The 23,210-nt window shown below is 53.6% G+C and overlaps 1 protein-coding gene across 5 annotated transcripts in view; it reads right to left on the reverse strand.

The window, feature by feature from the left end:
- LRP1 (LDL receptor related protein 1) overlaps positions 1-23,210 on the reverse strand; it is a 76,431-nt gene that overhangs the window by 44,332 nt on the left and 8,889 nt on the right. For all 5 annotated transcript variants that reach the window (XR_005054220.2, XM_036992504.2, XM_036992503.2 and 2 more), the window contains exons 3-15: positions 21,249-21,386; positions 19,122-19,241; positions 17,828-17,956; positions 17,449-17,712; positions 8,962-9,124; positions 8,631-8,853; positions 7,476-7,665; positions 6,874-7,017; positions 5,574-5,810; positions 4,214-4,394; positions 3,139-3,361; positions 1,324-1,525; positions 897-1,022 (exon numbers count right to left, since the gene is read on the reverse strand). Coding sequence is in view for 4 of the 5 variants with exons in the window: in XM_036992504.2 (XP_036848399.2) it covers positions 897-1,022; positions 1,324-1,525; positions 3,139-3,361; positions 4,214-4,394; positions 5,574-5,810; positions 6,874-7,017; positions 7,476-7,665; positions 8,631-8,853; positions 8,962-9,124; positions 17,449-17,712; positions 17,828-17,956; positions 19,122-19,241; positions 21,249-21,386 (2,340 nt within the window). In the remaining variant the exon portion in view is untranslated. The remainder of the gene's footprint in view (positions 1-896; positions 1,023-1,323; positions 1,526-3,138; positions 3,362-4,213; positions 4,395-5,573; positions 5,811-6,873; positions 7,018-7,475; positions 7,666-8,630; positions 8,854-8,961; positions 9,125-17,448; positions 17,713-17,827; positions 17,957-19,121; positions 19,242-21,248; positions 21,387-23,210) is intronic.

The following is a 23,210-nucleotide window of genomic DNA, read 5'->3' on the forward strand; positions in this document are numbered from 1 at the left end:
CAGTGCTCAATAATGTTAGCTGTGATTATAACAAAAAAAACAGAACCAACCTAAACATCCAACAGTAGAGAAATGGTTGGGTACATTATGGAACATTTACTAAATGAAATATATTTCAGCCATCAGAACCTCTGTGTACATATTTGGGACACACCACCCAGTGACAAAAGCAGGGAACAAAATAGCATGTGCAGCACAATTCCAGTTAAGTAAAGGTAAATGCGTAGAGAAATGTTTGGGAGGCTGTTCCCCAAAATGTAACAGCGTTATCTGTAGGTGGTGGAATTTGGGGAGACTTGTACTTTTCCTCAGATTTGTCTATACTGTTTATTTTTACAATGAGCATGACCTACTTTTATTTTTTTAAAAACTAGGATATTTAAAATAATGCAACAATAACACAGTGTGACACATATGAGCGAAAAAGGGCAGAAGACGGTTTACATACAGTGCGGTTACAGCCCCATAAAAACCAACCATATAACCCACCAAACAGAAAAAGAGTGGTGGTCGGTTTACCACAATGTTAACAATACAGTGATGTTTGTTGGTGGGATTCGGGCTTTTCCCCTCCTATCTAATTTCCAATATCTAGGACTATTGTTATATTACTTTAATAATGAGGAACTAAAGGTAAAAGAAGAATATTTTCCTCTTTCCACAGCCGTCCTGCTCATCACTCAGTTTCCCCTAATCACTGTGCCCTCTCAAAGCCTGCTGCCCCTCCCCAAGTCCTCAGCTCCCCTCCTGGCCTCTGGAGGCTTCTCTCACCCCATCCTGTGCCTCCTGTCACCCCTCAGGGCCCTCTTGTCCTCCTTCAACTCTGATGGGACCCTGCGGCCTCCTCCTGCTGGGGTCTGCTCCCTGGCCTCCCACCCTAGCTGGGCCCCTCATACCCAAACAAGTGACACCGTCTGTGTCCAACACCTGGTCCTCGGCGCAGGCACACTGGCGGCTCCCAGGGGTGGCCAGACACAGGCTGCTGCAGCCACCGTTGTTCACCCGACATTTGTTGGTACCCACTGCAGAGGAGGGATGGCAGGGGGTGGCAGGGGAGGAACAGAGGACAGGAGATGGGTTGTAGCAGGGTCAGGAAAAGCCAGAGAGGGGAGATAGGAGAATGGGGAGGAGACACATTAAAGTGAGGAGGCAGAAGGGAGGGAATACTGAGGGGATGATGAGCACATTGAAGAAGAGATGCAGATGTGGGGCAGGAAGGGAAAAGGAGTACAGAGCCAAAGTGGGCAGGGGGTGCCTTCACCCGGAGGAGTCTTATCCCCGACCTAGGTCCCACCCCATCAGCAGCCCTAGTCCCAGAGGTACCTTGCTGTTGCTGGGCATCATACATGCGGATCTCAAAGATGGGGGGCCGCTCGCTTCGCAGAAGGGTCACAGTGGGAGGTGCGCCACCTGTGCCCCGTTCCAAGCGGTAGACACTGCCACTCCGATACTCGGTCCAGAAGAGGTAGTTGCCATGGTGACACAGGCCAAAGGCGTGGTTCAGCTCAGGACCCTCATACACAATCTAGGCATGGAGGGAAGGTTAGTAAGGAGCTGGGGACAACAAGGTCCCTCAGTAAGGCCTGGGGGGAATCATTGTTTTGTACACTCATTTGCCCATGTCCTGAGTGGGGGTCCTATTTCCCCCATTAGCCTAGGAGCCCCTGACGGTAACAGATTTTCACATAGTGAGATGCCAGACCCTGTACCCAGCAGAATGCTGATGGTGAACTTGTTCATACTACTCTCTCTTGGGCCCATTCATATTCATTCACATCCCTCCAACACAAGTGTGTGCACACATGTGCATGTGTACATGCACATGCACACACAGAGTACAGGGCAGAGCCAGAATTCATCCATTCATTTCTTGCTCCAAGAAACATTTGCAGGATCTATTAAGGGCCAAGCTGTGGTAGGTACTAAAGAGTGAAGGAGGCATGGCTCCTGCCCCGGAACTACCCACCGTCTCATGGAAGGCACACATTGTATTCCAGGGTGGAAGACACGTAGGGACAATATCCTAGTGGAGGTGGCCGCTGAGCAGCGTGCCAGGTAGGGAGGAGCCAGGGTGGAGGTGGAAGGAACTGCAGAGCAGTGGCATAAGGCTGTCTGCTGTTGCTTATTCAAAATGTTGGGATGCATGGAACAGGTGGAGAAATATGGCAGTAAAGATAGGGGCCATATTAGGCAGGGGCTTACATACCTTGGAAAAACTCGGTCCACCCACCTAGACATGCCCATGACTCATGGAGCACTTAGCCGCCCAAATGCACACATAGGCTGTCTCCCTGCATCTTGCACTTGTACAGAGGCAAACAGCGCAGGCACACACCAACACGCCCACAGATACCAACGTGCCTGCACACACCAACGTGCTCACAGATACCAACATGCTCACAGACACTAACATGCCCATAGACACTAATGCGCCTGCACACACCAACATGCTCACAGACACCATTGTGCCCATAGATACCAATGTGAACACAGTGTGCTCAGACACTAATGTGCTCAGTCACCGTGCTCACAGACACCAACGCACCCACCACACCAGTGTGCTCACAGACACCAACGTGCCCACACACACCAATGTGCCCACACCAATTGCTCACACACACCAACGTGCCCACCACACCAATGTGCTCACACACACCAATGGGCTCACACATACCAGCGTGCCCACACACACCAATGTGCCCACACCAATTGCTCACACACAGCAACGTGCCCACACACCCCAATGTGTCCACCACACCAATGTGCTCACACACACCAATGAGCTCACACACACCAATATGCCCACCACACCAATGTGCTCAGACACCAATGTGCCCACACACACCAATGCGCCCACCACACCAACGTACTCGCAGACACCAACGTGCCCACACACACCAGCACGCCCACAGACAATGCACATACAGATGGACTCTAATAGAGGTGATCCTCAGCTAACATGACATGTGGTGCTCAAGCACACAAATGACACACCCATAGTTATGTAGGGAAGCACATGTAAAGCACACAGGCTGGACACACATGTAGACTCCCATGTTTTCACATACAGAGCCTCATCCACACGTAAAAATGGTCTAGCAATGCCTGTGGGAACACACACAGTGCATGCCGGCCCACCTTCCGGTCTGTGCCATTGAGCAATATGGTCTCGATGCGGTCATAAAACGCATCCACCCAGTAAAGGCGCCCAGCTGGGATGTCCAGGCTTAGCCCATTGGGCCAGAGCACCGTCTTAGAGGTGACAAAGATGTCACGGTGTGAACCGTCCATCCAAGCCCTCTCCAGCCGCCCTCGCCGACTGTCCTTGGGGTCCTCTTCCCAGTCTGTCCAGTACATCCACCTGTGGGCAGAGACTAGTCAGCACTGTGTGGGCTGGCCCTGCCATCAATATCCTTGTGCTCCCTATCCATGTGTGCATCTCAGAGCCCCTCACAGCGGTCCTCCTACCCTGCTCAGCCCCGGGCCCACACACTTCATTCACTCATTCCTCCACTCAACAAGTTATTTGTTGAACACCTACTGTGATCTGGGCACTTGGGACTTGAGCGGAGACCAAAGCAGGCAAGGCCCTGCTCTCCCAGAGCTCACATCCCACCCAGGGAGACAGACAAGAAACAAGTTAACCCAGGTCACATATATGGGAGTGACAAAAGCCAGAGGGCCGTAAGCAGGGTGATGGCCTGGAGAGTGACTGGGCAGCAGGTAGGGAAGGCCTCTCTGAGTAGGAGACATCTGAGTTGAATGTGACCATGGAGAAGCAGCTAGACCTGCAAATACCTGGGAGTTCCCAGCAGAGGAATTCCTAGAGCAGAAGCCCCAAGGCAGGAGGGGCCAGGGTGTTTAGGCAACAGACAGCAGCAGAGGGGACAGAATTGCCAAGGGCCAGAAGTGAGGTGCAGACAAGCTGCAGGCAGACCCTGTTGGACCCAGGCTGCTAAGGATGTGGGTCTCACCCTGAGGGTAAGGGAGGCCCTGGGAGGGCTCTGAGCTGGGAGTGGCTGGATCAGGTTTCTAGGCATATGTGTGAGGCTGGGCTTCCACTGCCCGGAAGACAGGCACACCTTGCCCTTTCAGCCTCCAGTTACTGCCTCAACAGCCTGCCTAGGCTGCCCTTCCCTGTTCACGCTCTCACCCCCCAGTCTGAGAACACACAGTCCCGGCTACCCCAACCCACAGTGCAGGGAGGACTCACCCATTGAGTGGGTCCACCACAATGGCCCGGGGGTGTGTCATTTTGCCTTCAATTAAAGTCTTGCGGGTCTGAGCAGCTTTCTCCAGCCTGGCCACGCTGATGGTCTTCTTGGGTCCATCATCCGTCCAATATAAATTGTCCCCCATCCAATCCACGGCCACACCCTCCACATTATGGATGCCTGTGGGGAAGGAAGGGGCCATGCCAGAGAGCCTCACAGGCTCAAAACTGCCTGCCTCTGGCCCTCAGGGCACAAGTACCTCTGAGCGACTTGGTGAATGGAGTGCAGGGAGCCTCCTGCGCCCTAGATGGTGGCCGGGATGGGGATGGGAGGTTGGAGGAAGGGGCCAAGGAAATCATTTGTGCTGAGGCACAGCCACTCAAAGCTGCCATGGCAGCCAGTAGGCCTATGTGACAGAAGTGGGCTCTCATGTGAGGGCACATCTGGGCTTGAGCTGCAGTGGACAGCTGGAGAAATGTGCATGTGGTCCACGCACAAGTATGATGCCATGTCCCTGGCCTAAAATTTCCGAGCTAACAAGATGAATAAATTAGGAAGTGATTTTCCACTTAGCCAAAGGCTTCATCTTGAGCTTAAATAGCAGTTCCCCTGGTATAGGGAACCCCAATCTTTTCCTGATGAGCTACTTTTGATTTCCCCTAAGTCTTATGATCGCTGACTGCAGAGGTTCTCTGAGCCACAGTGGGGGTGGGGAGCAGTAACTGGCGTCAGCCAGACTGACTGGTTAGGGAGCTCTATCTTGGGCCTGGAGTGCAAATTGGGCATTCCTAACATCTTGCAGGGAAGGGGCAGAACTCAGGGGCTCAGAATCTCCACGCAGATGGATATTTAGAAGACAATGCACTGCTGACCTGCCCGAGCAGCTTAGGGGGGAAACCCGGATTCAATTCACAAAACACAATTTTTTGGGGACGTGTAAGTGTGTAGCTTTTGGCAGACGTGAGGTCTGGCTGCACAGACCTTGTGAGTGCACATGTGGGTTGGTGTGCCTGCTCCAATTCAAGGCCTCAGGCCGCTCCAGGGCTGTGGGCTGAAGGCAGCTCCAGGGCTCAGAGCCAAGGCAGAGAGACCCTGAGTTTTCCCAAGGGCTGGAAAGGACAGCCCACGCTGCCCAACCCATCCATCCTTCTGACTCTTTTGGCTCAGCCAAGAAGGGGGTCACAAAGGGGTCAATCTGTCTATCCCCTCATCTCCATGCCAACTAGCCAGTCAGCAGAGGACTGTCTGTGTGGAGAGGGCACTGAGAAAGAGAGGCCTAGGCCTCAAATGGTTCCCACCCCAGGTCGGCTGTGTCTCCTGGGAGTCCTGCGAGCACACCTCCCACTTTGGGGGTCTTACCATCCTTGAGGATGGTCTCCCGCTCGGTGCCGTCGATCTTCTGTCGGCCAATGAGGTAGCTGGTGGTGTCAGCAAAGTAGATAAAGCCGGTCTCGGCATGGAAGTCCAGGGCCCGGGGGTTCATGAGGTTCTCGATGGGGATCATGTGCTCGTCTGGGACCTTGGCCCCCATATCCATGCCCCGGATGATGCCTGGCCGGCCCTTGCCATACACAAGGAACAGTTCGTGCTCTGGCTCTAGAGTAGGCATGGGAGGGGCACAAAGTCAGGTTTGTCATGCATGCAGTCACCACCCAGCCTCGAGGCTGTGGCTCAAGGGACTGCAATACCCTGGCTGTACTGGGTCAGAGGACACGGTGGTGGCAGGGGTTGTGCGGTCTTACCTATGTACCTTAGGGTGGGAAACGGGGCAAGAACAGCAAGTAGCACATTTTCAGTTAAGTGCCCACAGCTTAGTCGTGAAATTTGTGTCCCAAATATGTTGGAATTTGATCACTTTTGACCACTTCCTCTGCCACCATCATGGTGTAAGTCACATACCTTCTTGCCTGCCACAGAAATAACCTCCTGCCCAACCTCCACCCAGCAGTCAGCACAAACTTTCTTTAAATGTGAATCAAATCATATCATTTCTCTGCTCAAAAGCCAAGAGCTTCTCATCCCAGTAAGAATGTAGCCCAGCCTCTCTCCTTTGCTTCCCCTCACTGAGCCGGCTCAGCCCCCGGTCCTCCAGCCGGCAAGCTTGTGCTGGCCTCAGAGCCCTGGCGCCTCAGAGTCCTGGCACGGCAGATTCGCTCTGCCGGAAACGGTCTTCCTTCAGGTAATCACACGGGCCACTTCCTCGCTTCAGAGACAGCTCAGCTCAAATTCACCTCTGCAAAGAACCCTTCTCTGACCCTCTATCTCAAATGCGGCTCCGCTGTCTCCATTAACTCTCTGCTCCACTGTATTTTCTCCCTAACACCTAATACCGCCTGCTAGACTGTGAGCTCCACGAGGTCAGAGACCATCTACCTTGTTCACTGCTGACCCTCACTGCCAGGACAGTGCCAGACACACAGTACATGCTCACTATGTGCTTGTTGTATGAGTGAAGGGATGAATGCAGGAGCGGGCCAGTTTACAGCCTTGGGTGGAGCCTGTTCTCAGATGTGGGCTCAAGTTCTGTCTCTGCCCCTCAATAGTGGCAAAACTGTAGGTAAACTCCTTTGTCGCTCTGCATCTCAGAAGCAGCTGAACTGTGGGGAGGAGATACAGACACCCTCTCCCCATTGCATGCATGCCCCCCAGCATCACTCACTCTTGCATGACTTCCCATCGCTGCCCAGGCTAAAGCCGGAGCGGCAGCGGCAGGTCCGTGCCTTGTGGCTGTTGGCCAGCAGGCAGATGTCGGAGCAGCCACCCGGCTTCCCGTACTGGTCATCCTCACAGGCATGGCTTCTCACTGCGGACAGGTGGGGAGCTGGTCAGGACCTGTCAGAGACCTGCACAGGCCTTGAGAAGGCTTCCAGGAGTCTGATCACACTCCCTCCTGTTGTGGTCTTTGTGCCTCTTATCCCTTCTGAAGACTGGAAGCCACAGGGCTAGGATTCCTCTGCCCTTCCACAGCCTAGTCTCAGACTCCAGGCTGAGGGCTTCCATGACCCGGAGAGAGAGTCCCACCATTGCGCATGGCCAGTTGCTATTACTCTAGACCAGCCAGCGAGCCGGAAGGGGGGAATCTGTCCTGAGCAGAATGGCAGCAGGGGCTCTGTGGGCTGGGACTTGGAGGCCAAGGGGTAAGAAGGGGCTGGCAGTGGAAGCTGAAGGGCAAAGGGAGATAGTCTGTGTGGGTGGGTGGGAGAGGTGGTCATGATGTGAGAGAACAGGAGGGCTCTGGGGGGACTGTGGGGCCCCGCTCACCTTGGGGCTGCCGCCGCTGGTGGTAGATATGGAGTGCGCCACCCTTGTCCACACGGGTGACAACCTGGTAGTCGGTGCTGTTGAAGCGGTTTACCCGGATTACGCTTGTCTTCTGCTGGGCATTGGCATTGTCCGAGTTGGTGGCATAGAGATAGTTCTCAAACACCGTCAGGCCATACAGATGCTCAATCTGGATGGGCAGGCAGGAATGGTCAACGAGAACGGAGAAGGGGCTCACCCACCTGCCCCTGCAGAGCCCCTCAGCTTCCCATCTGAACTTCGTTGTCTGCATTCCCGAATCCATCCTGTAGTCATCTGACCCCGTGCTCACCCCATCTCCTCTGGCTGGATCTTCTGCTCTTGAGGTCTTTGCCCATCAAAATCCCACTCATCCTTCACAGAGTGGCTCTTTGAAGAGCTTGAGGAACGTTCCAACCAGAGATGGTCTCTCCTTCCACACTGTGTCTCTCCACTGTTCTCCACTAGTGATTTGAAAACTCACTCCACCCACTCTGCTCAAACTTCTTGAGGCAGGAACCATGTCCTCCACAGAATCAGGCCCACAGGAGGTGACAGAACGCTTTTGGACTGAACTGGAGTTGAGCCCTAAACTCTGTTCATAGAGAATGCTCTTAGCCCAACTCCAGACCTCAGCTTTGGGAGGGTGGAGAGGACAGATCTGCCCCAGGCAAACCCTGCAGCAGTCCCTGCTACTCACATAACTTACCAAAATGACTGACTGTCCTAGTTTGTCCAAGGCTAGGGGATTTGCTGGGTCATAGGAGTTCCAAGGCTAACACTGGGGTAGTCCCTGGCAAACAGGGATGGTGGGGCACCCTCACTCTTCCAGAATGGCAGTGCCATCTCTGAGCTAGGCAGGCTTCTAGTCTAGGTTCAAATGCTTTTTCCCCACTGTGTAGCTTCAGGCAAATCGCTTAATATCTGTGAACCCTGCTTTTTCCATCTGCCAAAAAGAAACAGAGCCACCTGCCTGCTCATCAATCAGATGAGAAAAAGGAAGTAAAGGTACCTCTGAAATAACTGGTCCCCTCTCAGTGGAAGCCACATCCTCTCCTGTCTCCCAAGAATTGATGCCTACCACCCTCTCCACTGGAAGGCCTAGAGAATGGTCCCCTGCAAAGGCTTGCTCCTCACCAGGATGCCCTGGATGATGGTCTGCCGGCCCTTGCCCTCATAGTCCACCACCTCGATGTAGTCCAGGTAGGCATCAGCCCAGTAGACGAGGCGGCTGACCAGGTCCAGAGTGATGCCATGAGGAAACACAATCTTGCTGTCAACCAGCTTGGTGCGGTTCTGCCCATCCATGTCACAGCGCTCCACCTTTGGGATCTGCCCATAGTCAGTGAAGAACACCTTCCTGCGGGCACAGGGCATGCTAATGAGGCCTGCACGCTGGGACCCTCCCTTCCACTGTAGCCTCTGCTTCCCCACTTCCAGGGCCAGAGCCCCTGCCTGCTCCTCTTACCCCATGGCAGGGTCCAGTGCAATGCCCTTGGGGTTGTAGAGCTCCAGGTCTAGCAAAGTAACACATGTGTCCCCATTTCGGTTGCAGACAAAGATCCTATCATCGATGTCATCCACAAAGTAGAAGTTGCCCGTCAGCCAGTCGATGGCCATCTGTTCCACATCTGGAGAGTGTGAATGAAAGAGCTATAGGGGGAGGTCCTCCCACAGATATGCCCACCCCTTGTGGGTGCAGCGCCCACCCCTGGAAGCCTACCTCTGTTGGGGTGCCCTCCTTCACCTGTCAGACTATGGTGGTCTCTTCTGAGCTGCTATGGGAGGTGCCAGCAACAGGATATTTCACCTTGCATTTGTGCCATCTTTCCAACTACCTAATCTCTCTGAAGAGAAGTAAGTCTCCTCCCACACAGCCTGGCTCCCCACGCCAAACTCAGGGTGGCCACGCAGGGGCTCTGGGTAAGTGCTGGCTGGCTGATTGAAGGGCAGCCTTACTCCTAACCTCACTGTGAACAGGACCATCTTCTTGAGGTGCCAACAGGTGGCAAAGACAGGTCCACTGGCTCATTCCAGTCTATTTTAAAACAATCTGCTCTTACTTGAGATAAGAGCCCTCAGGCTAACTGAAATGTCACACATCTTTGTTTTGGGCTGGAATTTCATCAACCTTATGTGGTAAGTCAAGGCATGTTGACAACATGCTAGCTAGGCATGTTGCATGACTTTAAAAAATGCAAAAGCAGACCACTCATCAATAAATCCAATTTGAGGGGATTTGCCAAAATATGAGCCACAGGCAGATGGAAAAGTGAAGGTCCATGGTGGCAAAAGGTGGAACCAGTGACGCGGGCCAAACTTCCTCCACTCTCCACAGTTCCTCTGTTTCTTCAGTGTCCCTATTGTTCAACCATCTCGTGTCGGGGTGGGTGGGGGGCTAGGAGCGTAGAATAAGCTACAGAGCTGGAGGAGAGCACATAGGTGAAGGGCTATAAAAGGACTCTGAACGTAAACTGAGGCATGGCTCAGAGGGAGAGCTTCAGAAGGGGGTGGGGGTTGAAGAGAATGGAGACCAGGTGCCCACAGCCCATCTCCACCATCTGTGGAGGAGCTGGAAGAAGCCAAGAGGGCTGAGGAGAGTAGGAGTGGGGCAAGGGCAGAAGGAGTCTAGGGGGCAGGGAGTATGGCAGCAGGGACTCCTGCTGGCCCCCTAAGGGCTTTTATTCTCTAGGACCCGTTGGCTCCCATACACCCAATGCCCCCTCCAACTAACACCATCAGAGGTGATGTCACTTGCAAACTGGGAAATTCCCAAAACAGCGACTCCCTGGGACCTCTGCCTTGCACTCCACCTCACCCATTTCCCCAACAGGTAAAAAAATATTTGGATGACCTGCCTTCAGCTGAAACCTACCCAAACTACCCTACACCCAACCCCTCAAGGATGACTCTGCATCCACACAGCTACATTTATAATGACTAGGCGCTTTGCTCAACCTCTGCCTAATTTCCCTTCTCCCCACAAGGATTCAGGGGCTGTTTCCTAACAGTTGGTGGGGGTGGGGGTGGGGGCAAAAGGAACAGCTCCCAAGAAACTTGGCTAGGCCCTGACACTGACTCACAGTCACAGGACTTCGGCTGGCGGAGGAGGGGTATGAGCCAATTTGAGGCTCTCATCAAACTAGTTTCCTCTTCAGTTCCCCCTGTTAAACCCCACTCCATGATGACTGGAGAAAGAGGTCACAGGGAAGAAGTGTAAGTGCTGACACAGCCCCGAACCCAGCCACTCTCTCTGGGCCCCGGTTCTTTCCCACCCTGACACAGGGAGCACTAGGGGGTATGGGTCCCGGGCCACATAGGAAGAGGGCGATCAAATTGCCCCCAACACTGTTACCACAGAAAAAAGAGATTAAAATGCCTCTGCTGGGCTGCCTCCAGAGAAAACCAAATCCCCAAGGTAGGGTTAGGGTGAGGGCTGCTGCAGCCCCAGCAGGCAAAAAAGGTTGAAATGCAATAGGGCTGTGTGCCCTCTACTAGGTGGGCATGATGGGGGGCCTGCTGGCATGCATACGACTTCACCACGAAGCTGTTTGCCCAGCGCCAGCTGGTGCAGCTGTGTCCTTCTCTCTGGCTTCCTGAGGCTGCCCTGAGTCACTGCCCAACTCCAGGGCTGGCAACACCCTGCCCCTGCCCCTGCTCACCCCCACACTACCACCCTGCTCAGCAAGAGGGGAACAGGAAGAAATCTGGGGCTGCCTGATGCCCCCATCCCAGGTGCAGCTCCACATACTGTGGCAGACCTTTGGGCCTCCCTCCTGGCCTGGGTTCCCCGCCAATTCTGAGAAGTAAGGCAGAGAGACCATCCTTGCTCTCAGATATTTAACCTTGGCTGGTCTCTGCTTCCACCTCCCAAAGGCCAGGCAGGGCCCCACTCAGCAGGCCGGTGAGGAATTGGCAAGAATGAGAGTCCCCAGCCTGGCCTGGCCTCGCCTTTGGTATTTTTGCAGCTGGAGACTATTAGTTGCAAGCAAAAATCCTTTGTTATCCAACCCTACTCCACCACATTATTTTCCTCTCAAAGTCCAGATTCCTCTGCCTGCCCCACCATACACACGCACACACTCACACGCACACATCCACTTAGCCACACCTACCACAAGGCCAGTTTGGAGAGATGGGCTTAAATTGGGACAGGGCACTTCCCTCCCAGGCTCCCACACAGGCAGTGACCCGGCCACTGCCCCCTGTCCTGTGGCATTGGCCCAGAGGACCTGAACGTTATGGCCCATGGCCCTGCATGGCCAGAGGGTAGCTATGGCAGGGCTGACCCACCCCTGAGCGCTCACCAGAGGGCTCTGGCCAAGGGCATCAAATCCTGAAAAGAGGAGTATCCAGGGCAAACCCAAGGGGAGGGATGCTTGGTTGTAGGAGGGGTTTGAGGGGGTCTGGGGGCCCAGGAGCCAGGAATTCCAGCATAGAGAATAAGGCTTGTAAGCTGGGAGGGGAACAAGACAGAGGACAGACCACAGCCTGCCTGCGATGTCACAAAGGACTTTCAGTTCCAGGCCCCAAAATAGACCTGGGGTGTATGTTTACAACTGCAGAACCCTCCCTGAAGCCCCCACAGCCCCAATGCTCAGCCCTCTGCACTTCCCACAACTCCAGGTTTTCTCAACTTCTCCATCATTCACACTGTGCAAGAGGCATTTCCCTAAATAGTGGCTGCTTTCCCTAAAACAACACTCCCCCCATTCCCAAGACCCTAGCTTCAGAGGTGGAACTCCAGTCACTCTCCCTAAAATCATCTGGGGGAAGCAGGGGGCCTTTGTGCCCTGAGAAAATACCACCCAACACATATGCACACCCGAAGACTGTAGGACAGGGCACGAGGTGAGGAAAGAGAATCCCATGCCCACCATAACCACATTCCTATCTGGCCCTTCATCCAGGAAACCTCCCACCTCTCCCCTCACTCTGCTTGTCTAGTTGGGCTCTGCACACTGACAGCCTGGATTGAACCCTGTTCTGTCACGTTCCAACGGTGGCTATGGGCAAGTTATTGAGTGTCCGAGTCTCAGTTTGCTAATCTGTGCTATGGGACGGTGCATTAACAGCACTTAGCACAGGCCTGAGCACAACGGCCACCCCACAAATGGGTACTGTTGTTCACATCATCCTCCCTCACCTCATCCCCATCCTTCCCTACCTTCTCCACCAAGGTATGCTCTGTGCCTGCAGCCAGGGCCCTGTGGCCTCCAACTAAAGGTGGGATCTCCAGAGAGCAGTTTGGGGCTAACACCCATTATCCTCAAACCTCAGCCCAGGCTCCCAGAAGGAGCGTTCTGTCCCACAGGCTTTCAGAAGCTCAGAAGTGCCTTTTATCACAGCTTGTTTACCTGCCCACAGTCACTGAGAGGGCAGGGTGCTGTCTTTCATCTCTGTCTCCAGCGCCTGACACACAGGTACTGATTCATTCAACAAATATTTGTTGAGTACTTAGTCCTCACTCAGTTAGTTGAGCTAGACCTGGGACATCACTTTTTCCCTTCCCTTCTATGGCCAGGATCCTCCTTCTCTGGCCTTGGGACACCCCAAGACAGAGGGAGAAGGTGTCTGTCTGGTGATCCTCCTGCTTATCCGAGTCACTCAGGGATCTCACCCTCAGGGCTGGGGGAACTGATGAAGAGCCTGGGACCTTAGCAGTTGGGGAGGAGATGGCCAGGGAGGCCCGGCAGAAGCTTTGCTAAGCGGCACATCTTCACGCTCCTGTTTCCTGCTGGGTCCTGACTTCAGCTCTTCTTGTTCCTGCACAGAGTCCAGAGCTCAGCCACACCTTGTCACCTCTGTCCTGAGCCCCCTTGCTGCCCTGCTTGTGCTGGCTGGCCGTGGTCCATAAAGGCTTCAGTCCTGGGTCCTGGGGATCAGCTCTGATTCAGACCAGAACCAGGGTCTTCCCGCTATTGAGAAATCCTTGCTGGACTCTTAAAATTCTCTCTTGCTTAAATTCTTCCCTTTGGCTTAAGCAGGGAAGGGGAGCAAGCAGGCTGGGTGGAGTGGGAACTTCAAGGAGACAGCGGGGGAGGAGAAGCCAGGGCCGGCCTGGCCAGGGAGAGGAGAAGGGCTCTGAAATGATTGGGAAACTCGGAAGGGAAGGGAAGCCAAAGTCCCAGTATGCCGGAGGCACAATGCCAAAGAGTGGCTGGTGAATGCCCCCCAGGAATCTGACACTCTGTGGGTGAGGAAGGCCAAGGAAGGGAGTGGCTGGCTTTCACATACAAAGTCTGGGAGTGTTCTGTAGGCACAGGGTGGGAGGCTGAGAGGGCCTGGGGTGCCCAGTTCAGTGGAAGAAATAGCTCCCCTTCCAGCCAGGGTGCTGGTTCATCAGACTCAGAGGGCCTACTCTCTGCCTCCCCTCTAGACAAATGATTTCCTGTTGTGATTTTAAGTGCACATACACACAAAGGAAAGAGGGAGGAAAAAGTGACGTTGGCCAACTGGACTTGGGGACCCATTTCGCAACTGCGCTGCCTGCAGCCTAGGGGAGCTCTTCTGGGCTTCCCTGCCTACCTCCTCCTTCCCCATGCAGCATGGCATAAGGAAGACATCCTGGGGTCCCTCTGGGCCCCCCAGATCATCCCTTCATACACAGTTCAAGACTAAGTGACTCCAGCAAACCTTATTTCCTTCAGGGCTTCCGTTTGCAGCACGAGAACTTCCCCTCACACACACATACCTTCCCAGGGCCCCCTCCCACGTCTGTCCTCCTTCTTTCCACAGAGAACACACGTGAAAAGCTAAAGGAGGGCGGATCAGAGGTACACAGCCTAGGAAATGCAGGGCTAGAGGGGGGTCGGCAGACTTGACCTCCAGCCCTGCTTGGGGCCACCCTGCAGGGCGCTGGGTGGGGCCTGAGGTTCCTTGAGAGGTTGGTCAGAGGTTGGGGATGGGGGAGCAGCGCAGGCCTGGCTCAGGTCCTACCAGGTCCGTTGACTCCTCTGGGCCTCAGTTTCCAGAACATCAGTCTTTCGTGTATCACCTTCAAAATGCTTGATATGTTTATATACAGCTTACATACTATTTCTTTAAATCAACACACTTTTCTTATTTTGTTGCATCCTAGCCAATCTATAAAATAACAGATTCGACATGCTAGTTATAGTAATGTTCTAATAGGTATTAAATAAAAGCAAAACTGGAACAATAAAGAATGTGTGTCCACCACATATGATGTAAAGTCAAGGCACCCCCTGCTCTGGGAAAGGCAGTATTCAGAACTGGAGGTCAGCCTCGGTCCTCCCTAAAGGTCCTCTGGCTCTCATCACCATGTTCTCCAGCAATGGTGGAATTGGGGTCCTCAGAGACCTCCCTGTCCTGCTGGGGAAGGCTGGGCCCTGGGATCACATTTCATGAGGGAGGGGAAGAGATGAGGACTGAGTCCTCAGGACCCTCCCAGTCTGGGCCACAAAAGCCAAGGGCTGGCTGCGGGAAGAAAGACTGGTAGCCCAGCTCAGCTAAGGAGGCAGGTACACACGCATACATGAATGTGCTGGTCAGTGAGTCCCTCAACTCTTGAATAGAAACAGGAGCTGGGATGAAGCCTGGAAAAGCAGGCGCTGCGATGGAGCTGCTCCTTGAAGCTGCGCCACCCGCCGCAGGGCACTGGAGGGGCCCTTCGGGTACAGGGACTCAGAGCAGGTCTGGCACACACATGCCCCAGGATCCATGTGAAACAGGCTCATTTCCTGGCCTCCTTCCTTCTTTCTAGTCTATTTCTGTTTTCAGTTTTCTCTGGGGCAGGCTCCCCTACTTCCCATATCAGCAGGGGAGCTTCCTTCTGCCTCTTGGCCTCTCTCTGCCTCTAGGCCTCTGGGCATCAGCACCTCTCAGGGGTTAGACTCCTCCCTCCAGCCCAGGGTCCAAGGGAGGTCACAGCCATAGCCAGGAATGGGATTGCAGTGAGGGCTCCCCCACCGGAGGACAGAGAGAAAGCAGCAGCCTTTCTTCTTCATCCCACTTGGGGAGCTAATTACAGGCCAGCAGCCCTGTGCGCAGGTGAGTGCCTGGGCCCAGCCACCCTGCACACTGGACCACGCCATTCAGCCTCTCCTGGGAAGAGAGATGAACCAGCGATTAGGGGAGGGTGTTAGGGGAGAGACACTGCCAACTGCCGACATCCTCAGCTCAGAGCCCGTAATTAGTTCGTGGGATGAGCACAAAACAACCATCCTCAGGGTAACAGGCAGACATGAAGGCGGCTGGCATGGGGTGGGGGCAGGGCAGGGAGGAAGGGACAGAGGCTGGGGCAAGAGGAACCCATTCACTCACCCCTTAGCATTTCTCCCCAGAGATCTTGGTCTTTTCCAGCCTCCTGGACTCTGCCCCAGGGAAGCCCAGTAAATCTAGCAGACTGGAAGGCCAGGCTCTATTTGCCAAGGGAGGGGTACTTGCCTGAGGTTATTTCCTGCCACTCCAGGGGAGGAAAGCAGGAGAGGGAGCCAGGCTAGAGTGAAAGCTGAGAAAGTTCCCATCAGGGCATCCCCACCAATTGCCTCCCGGTGAGCCTGTCCTCTGGCCCTGAGGCATTGAGGAAACTATGGGAACTCTTTGCCCAGACAGGCCTGCTGGGTGAGGCCGTGAACAAGGAGCAGGGAAAGGGAGGCGGAAACATGGGGTCCAGCCCCAGTCCTACCCTATCTGCCATGGAGTTCCAGGATCTGCCCACCCCCGGAGAACTCAGCCCACCAGGTATGGCAGCCCTCACCCCAGCCCTGCCAGGAGGACACTTGTCAGACCACAGGTGCACCTTGATCACCAACAGTCTGAAGACACCAGTAGGATGAGGAGCTGCGGCCAAGGTGTGGCCCATGTGATGAGTCTGCAGAGGGTAAGGCCCTCAAAGGACCCCCTGCTCTCCCAGAATGGAGCCCTGTGTCCTCCTGGGGGCTTTGTCTTCTGTGGTGATCATCATGTAGGTACCCAGTAAAGAAATTGAAAGGTCTTCTAGACAGACTGAAGGTTCACAATCCTAAACCTCATGTGGGCCACCTTCTGGTCACCTCTGCTTTCACTTTGATTTATCTCATTCAGACAGACAAGCTCAAACCCATGAGGCAGATCAGGAAACCAAAGCAGAGAAGGGGAATTCTCATTTACTCAAGGTCACAGATCAACACAGGCCAGATCGTCTCCCTTGGCCCAGTGGTGCATTTCCTGGGAATGTGAGGGTGCCAGATGTTGTGTTTGTTTATGTAACAACATCTGAGGTGAGCAACACTACTCCAAGCAGTGGGTCTATGCCCTGGCCCCAAACCCCGTGACACCCACCCCTTTTGCCACCCCTAAGACAGGAGAGTACAGTCTAGGGAGGGAGCCTGAATGGGAACACCTAGGGTATTTTCAAATGCTCCCAGGGCCCCAGGGCCCCAGTGCTCATTGCTTCTCTTCTTGTCTCATTTTGTCACCAAGCCCCCAGAAAGAGCCTCAGGTCCCCACACCCACTCTGCAGCAGAGGGTTAATGGAACGTGGAGGTAGACCCAGACAGGCCTTGACTGCTTTGCCCGCGGCCACAACTGAGCAAGTCTCCAGGCCCTTCCTTTCCCTTTCCCTGGCTCTGCTGCACGGGAAAGCCCCTCTGCGGTCCAATCAACACTCCTCCCTCCGAGAAGGGACAGTCCCTGGTCCCTGGAGATTGACCCTTCATTGCCCCCTGTGCCCTCATTTCTCCTATGAGGTTTTCATTAGGCCTGGGCCAGAACTGCAGGTGCCATCCCAAGGCTTGTCTCTGAGAAAAGGGAGGAAGCATGGCCACGATTCTGCTCCTGCCCCAAACGGACGTCATCACGTGCAGCCCCTGCTTTGGCCTCAGTCAGGGCGTTCTTGTTTAGGTTCCTGCCCAGACAGGGGTCATCCTGTCTAACCCTCTGCTTCTGTCCCAGACAAGCTCCATGTGGTCCATCTCCCCTGCCCTCCCTGCTCTCCAGGCTCAGAACTCACGGTGCAGGCTGAGGGAAATGTTGATGGTGTGTTCATCCACGAAGCCCTTCAGGCCAGGCATGCGGGCACACTTGAGCTGTGTCTGGGCAGCACTGTCCCCAACGTGCACCCAGCACACCGTCTCATTGGTGTAGCTGAAGTCCATGGCTGTGGTCTGCCGTGTGCTAGTGGGCGTGATGGTAGACACCTGCGCTCCACTCAGGTATGTAGCCAGGATGTTCTGGGAGTTGGCAATCAGCAGCACAGGGGGCCGGTCTACAGGCTCTGTAGATGGAGGAGAGAAGGGTAGGTGCAGCAAGGGGCCCTAGGACCTCTCAGACCCTCTGCCTCAGGCAACAACACAGAAGGTGTCTGGCAGTGGCCAGGTGACCGCACCTACCATTCTTGGCCTTGCAGGAGCGGTTATCTGGCTGCAGCAGGTACCCTTCCACACAGCCACACGTGAAGGAGCCGTCTGTGTTGGTGCAAAGCTGGCTGCAGGTGCCATACACAGAGCATTCGTCAAAGTCTGCCGGGAAAAGGGCAAGGGCACAGTCATTTCGGGGCATGTGGGCAGGGATGTGGGTGCCCTCAGATGCCACAGTGGGTGTGTTCCTCCCTACCTCTACTTTGGAGAACAATTTGACAAACTTTATTGCAAGACATGTGCCAACTGTATCACCTCGTCAGTCCAGACTTGGACTCTACCCTACAGAAATGTGCACAGACATGCCCACTATCCATTCATTCAGAAAGGATTTCTTGACTACCTGCTATGTGCAAGGCTCTGGGGATATGTCAGTAAATAAAACAGATTCACATTGTTGCCCTCATGAAATTTAAACTCTGATAAATGAAGTCTTATTAAAATAAAAAAATAGGTAAATTATGTATTAGAGGTGTGAAGAGTGTAATGGAAAATGACTGCTGTTATGGAGAAAAATGAAGCTAAGGAAGGGGATAAAGAGTGCTGGCTGTGATTTTAGAGTGGTCAGTGCCAGCCTCACTGAGAAGGGAGCATTTGTGCAAAGACCCAAAGGAGGTAAATGTAAAACAGAAAAGTTTGCGCTATTTGTAACAGAAAAAGTAAGAATGTCTTTGCTCATCAGCAGGGAGATGGCCAAGGAAACTGTGGAGATAGTCATACATCACAGAGGTTTTGAAAAACATGAGGTAGATCTCTACATAATAACATGGAAATTCTTTAGAACTTAATGAATGAAAAAAATCGAAGAAAGGTATGTACAGGATGATGTCTATATAAAAAAGAGTGCATTCACATAAATAATACTTTCAACTAGACTTCTGAGAGTACATGCATACAAATGTACAGAAGGCATGGAAGGAGAGAGAAATCAGGTAACAGAGTTGGCCTCCAGAGAGATGGGAAAGGCACCCAGAAATGAAGAGAGTCTGCAAAAGGGGACTTTGGTTTTATCTATAATGCTTTAATTTTTTTTACAAGAAAACTCACATATGACTTATATAAATTTAAGAAGAATTTTTAAAAGTCTGGTGGAAGCAAGTGGTTAGGGCTCTCAGTCACGCCCTGAAGCTATAGAGCATGTAGCTATGCCTCCTCTCCGGCACCTTCCATCTCTTTCCCTCGTACTCCCCACCACAACCCCCTGCCCACTGGCCCTGCACTGCACCCCCGGCATGCACATGCATGCACACAGCACACACTCACAAACCTTTGCAGGTCTTGCCGTCTGCCTGCAGTTGAAAGCTGTTGTTGCAGTAGCAGGCGGGCCCATTGAGTGTGGGGACACAGTGGTGCTGGCAGCCCAGCTGAGAACATTGTCCTTGGAGCTCTGTGTGGGGACAGGCGACACACACTCAGGCCCCTAGACCTTCCAGCAACCTTTCAGAAACCACTTCCAAGGCATGCAGTGTAAAAGAGGGCAGGAGCTTAAGAAACATCTACTGTGTTAGCAAGTGAGGAACTGAGACCCAGGAAGAGCATGACAGGCCCAAGGTCGTACAGCCGTTGGGGCTTAGGACCCGCATCTCCCTGCTCTGGGTGCCCCGGCCTCCCTCTGTCCCCAGGACAGAGGCTCTAGTATTTTGTGGGGGCAACAGGGAATGGGCCAGTGAGTCTTATCCCCCTTAATGCTTCTTGTCTGCACCGCTCAAGGACTATGATGTTGGCTCCAGGGCCAAGGCTGAAGAGTGGACATGGAACTGAGTCTCTCCCGGCAGGACCCCAGCTCTGGTCTGGAAGAACCCCTCCAGCCCATCTCTTGAGCCCTAGAGCCTCAGAGAGAAGGCTGAAGGTTGAGGTGGAGGATGGGGGGGAGGAACAAAACTGGTCCCCTTGGGTCCTTCTCTAATCTTCCTCCTGCCACTGACCCACTTCCACGGGGAGACCAGAGGCGGGGCGGGGGGAACAGCTACCTCCCCAGGCCAGTGACCCAATTAATGGCCTTGCATGGGGCCAGGCGGCCTGGCCACAAAAACCCCTTTGTCCAATGGCCTTGCACCCCCACTCCCCACTCCCTCCACCTGGGAGAGAGTTGCGGAGATGCTAAGACATTTAGACGCTCTAAACCTTCCAGGAGCTGGGATGGGAGGCAAGGCCCCAGTTATTCCTTCTCCTCCCCACTTCCACCTGAGAACCAAATGGGCTGCCTGCCCAGTCCTCCCCCACAAAGTGGGAGAATATTGTTTGTTCTGGAAAATCTGGCAGGGTTTCTCTTCTGGATATGAGGTAGAAGGACAAGGAAGTCCACTTCAGTTAGAGAAAGGAGCTCAAATCCGATGTTTTGAGGTTCTTTGTTCTGATACTGAAAGGAATTCGGAAGGAAGCACACTGAACAGGCACCATCTGATGAAGTGGGATGTGCGTGGCACTGAGGTCAGCCCTGGGCGCACACTCTGCATCCCATCCCAGGAGTTTCAGGCAAAAACATGCAAAATAAACCAAAGGAAAGTATAAAAATCTTCCACAAACTCCCTTGCTCCGCACTCCCTACCCTCGACGAACAGGATCCAGATGTATCTCCTCCCACGGGCAGATGTTTTCTGACACAGGACACCATCCCCACCCAGGGAAGACTGGCCCACCCCCAGGGGCTTGCAAAGCCGGCCTCCTGCTCTGGGCCTCCTGCTCTGGGCTGAGACCTTGAGTGCAGCAGAAGGAAGAAGTCACTATTCCGGACTTGCAGGCCCGAAGCTCTGCCTTCCCTCGGGGGACAACTTTCACTTGGTCCATGGGGGTCTTCAGGGGAGGAGAAGCAGAGCTGGTGACCTGGGCTGCAGGCAGGAAAGAAGCTTGACTGATCATCCCAAGGTTTCCTCCTTAGCTTGGGTGACTTTCCCATCAAGTAGCTTTAGGGTTCCTCAAAGATCTGCAGTTCCTGGGGAATGCCTTCCAGAACACTGGCAGGGAGGCCAGTGAAAGAAACCATGGACTGCAGCTCCAGCTTCAATCATAGCATTTGCTCTTCTCTGTTCATACTCAGGTTTCATGTAAGAAACTGAAGAAAGAACCCCACTATTTCCCCCCAAAAGTAGGAAAACACTGATCAAATGTAAAGCTTCATTTTACCAGTAGGGTCTGGAGAGGGGTAGTGACTTGTCCAAGCACACACAGCTGAAGAGAAGTGCCAGGCCAGGGCCTGTACTGAGGCCCACAGGTCTGCTGGTCAAGCTCCATGCCCAGAGGGCCCACTGATTTGGGGCAGTTCTGTGCAGGGGAGGACGAGGCCTCATTCCCTCTGTGTGAAGACAGTGCTCAGATGGCAGGCCTTCAAACCTATGAGGTGCTTGGCTGAGAACTCTTACTTCTACCTGGAGCAGGACAGGTGGAAGAGCCTTACCGCGGCAGTGAGGCCCTTCATCCGAACCGTCCACACAGTCCTGGACTCCATTGCAGAGGCGGGACATGGGAACACAGAGCTCGGTGCCCAGGCAGGTGTGCTCATTCGGCTGACATCGCTGGGCCTTACTCTGAGGGCCTGGGACAGATGGAAAGGGTAGGGTGATCAAGCTGGCTATGGTGGCTGTCTGGCCAGCTATTCATGGGGGACAGGTAGGCACTGACCCTGCAGTCAGACCCTGCATTTTTTTAGATCTCAGGAGGCCTCAGGGACCGGTTAGACCCTTACACCTAGAGCTCTGCTATGCCGTTCCCAAGAGTAGCCACACATCTGGGAGCAGCCAGGTTGTGGGGTGAACTAGGCCTTCAGCAGAGTCCATTCCCCAAACGTCCTATACCTCAGGACCCCCAAAACCTCCACACTGTACACTCAGGAGACAGGTTAGAAGTGACAGGTTTTGATGGTCTGAGGAAAGAAGAGCCCATGGCAGAGGAGCTCAAATGTTAAAGAACACCTTCCTGCAGCTCCTGGGGCCACAGAGCCTAGGGCTGAGAGGCAGACCAGGTCTTCTAGAACTGTACCATCCAATACACAGCACCAGCCATATGTGGCTATCTAACCCTTGAAATGTGACTACTTCAAACTTAAGTATAAAATACACATTGGCTTTTGAAGACTTACTACCACACATACACAAAAGAATGCAAAAGCTTTCACTCATAACTTTATATGAGTAATATACTGAAATGATATTTTAGATACACTGAGTAAAATAAAAATTAAATTAATTTCACCTGATTTTCTTTTTACCTTTTTTCAGCATGGCTGTTAGAAAATTTTGAAATTGCCTATGTGGCTTGCATTATATTTCTATTGGACAGCACTATTCTAGACCCCTGGTCCCAAAGCAGCCTACCTGGTGGAAAGATTTGGGAGGAATCAAAGGTTGTGGCCCACTGGTGGTGTTTCTGGTACTTCCTTTCTTGCCCAAGAAGTGGGACTGGGGGCAGGGGGCAGGGTACAGAGCCTCAGGGAATCTTAAGGAGGCCACATGGGCTGGGATGTTGGCTGAATCTGTGGGGTGGGAGTCAGACCATTCCCATTGGCTCCCAAACCTGGACAGGGTATGTGAGTGAGTGTCCGAGTGTGGGTGCCCCTATCTGAGTGCGCTGGGCAGGAGTCTGCGTGCACAGGTGAGGGAGGTGCGGAGTGCGGAGTGTGGATTGGTGTGAGTGAGGGTCTATCTGTGTGTCTCTGTGTGTGCTGGTGTTTCTGGGCTCAGTATGTGCATCTCCACATCCTTTCATGAGTGAGTCTGGGTTTGTGTGAGTGTCTGGGCACATCTGTCTGACTGCAGATTGTGTTTCTGCATCCCCATTCGAGAGTGTTGACTCTGTTGATGTGAGAACGTGTCTGTGCCAGCGTCTGCCTTTGTGCCTGTGTATGGTGGGAGGAGGCAGGCACATTAGTGCCCAGGAAGGGCTGTGTGTTGACTGTGTCTGGTACGGGTCTGGGAGTGTATGTAAGCAGGGAGAGTGTATTAGGTGGGGTTTGCTTTAAACCAAAGGAAAAATGCACAAAAAGAGCCAAATTTAGTCCCTCTGCTTGGCATCTTTACACCTAATGCCAAGCATCAGGGTCATACATGGAGGGCGTAAAGATGGTATCAGACAAAAAGAGACTCCAGGTGAACCTCCCCCACCAAAGAAACACTTGCAGAATATCCCTGGTCCTCACCCTCCAAGGCAGGGCATGGGGCTTGGGCAGGATAAGCCAGGAGAGGGCAGAGACAGACCTGTGAACGCAGGGTCACCCAGACCCTGGTCCAGATTAGCCATGTAGGGGAGGTGGAGATCCTAAGATTCTGCCAGCTGCCCAGGACTCTGGGGTCTTGCCAGCATGTCCTCCACCCCCAACTGGCAGGGTGAAGGCCAGGCGGGACCTTTCTCCCAGTTTAAACAG

This window comes from Manis javanica, chromosome 10 (assembly GCF_040802235.1).
Source record: "Manis javanica isolate MJ-LG chromosome 10, MJ_LKY, whole genome shotgun sequence".
NCBI classification, from domain to species: Eukaryota; Metazoa; Chordata; class Mammalia; order Pholidota; family Manidae; genus Manis; species Manis javanica.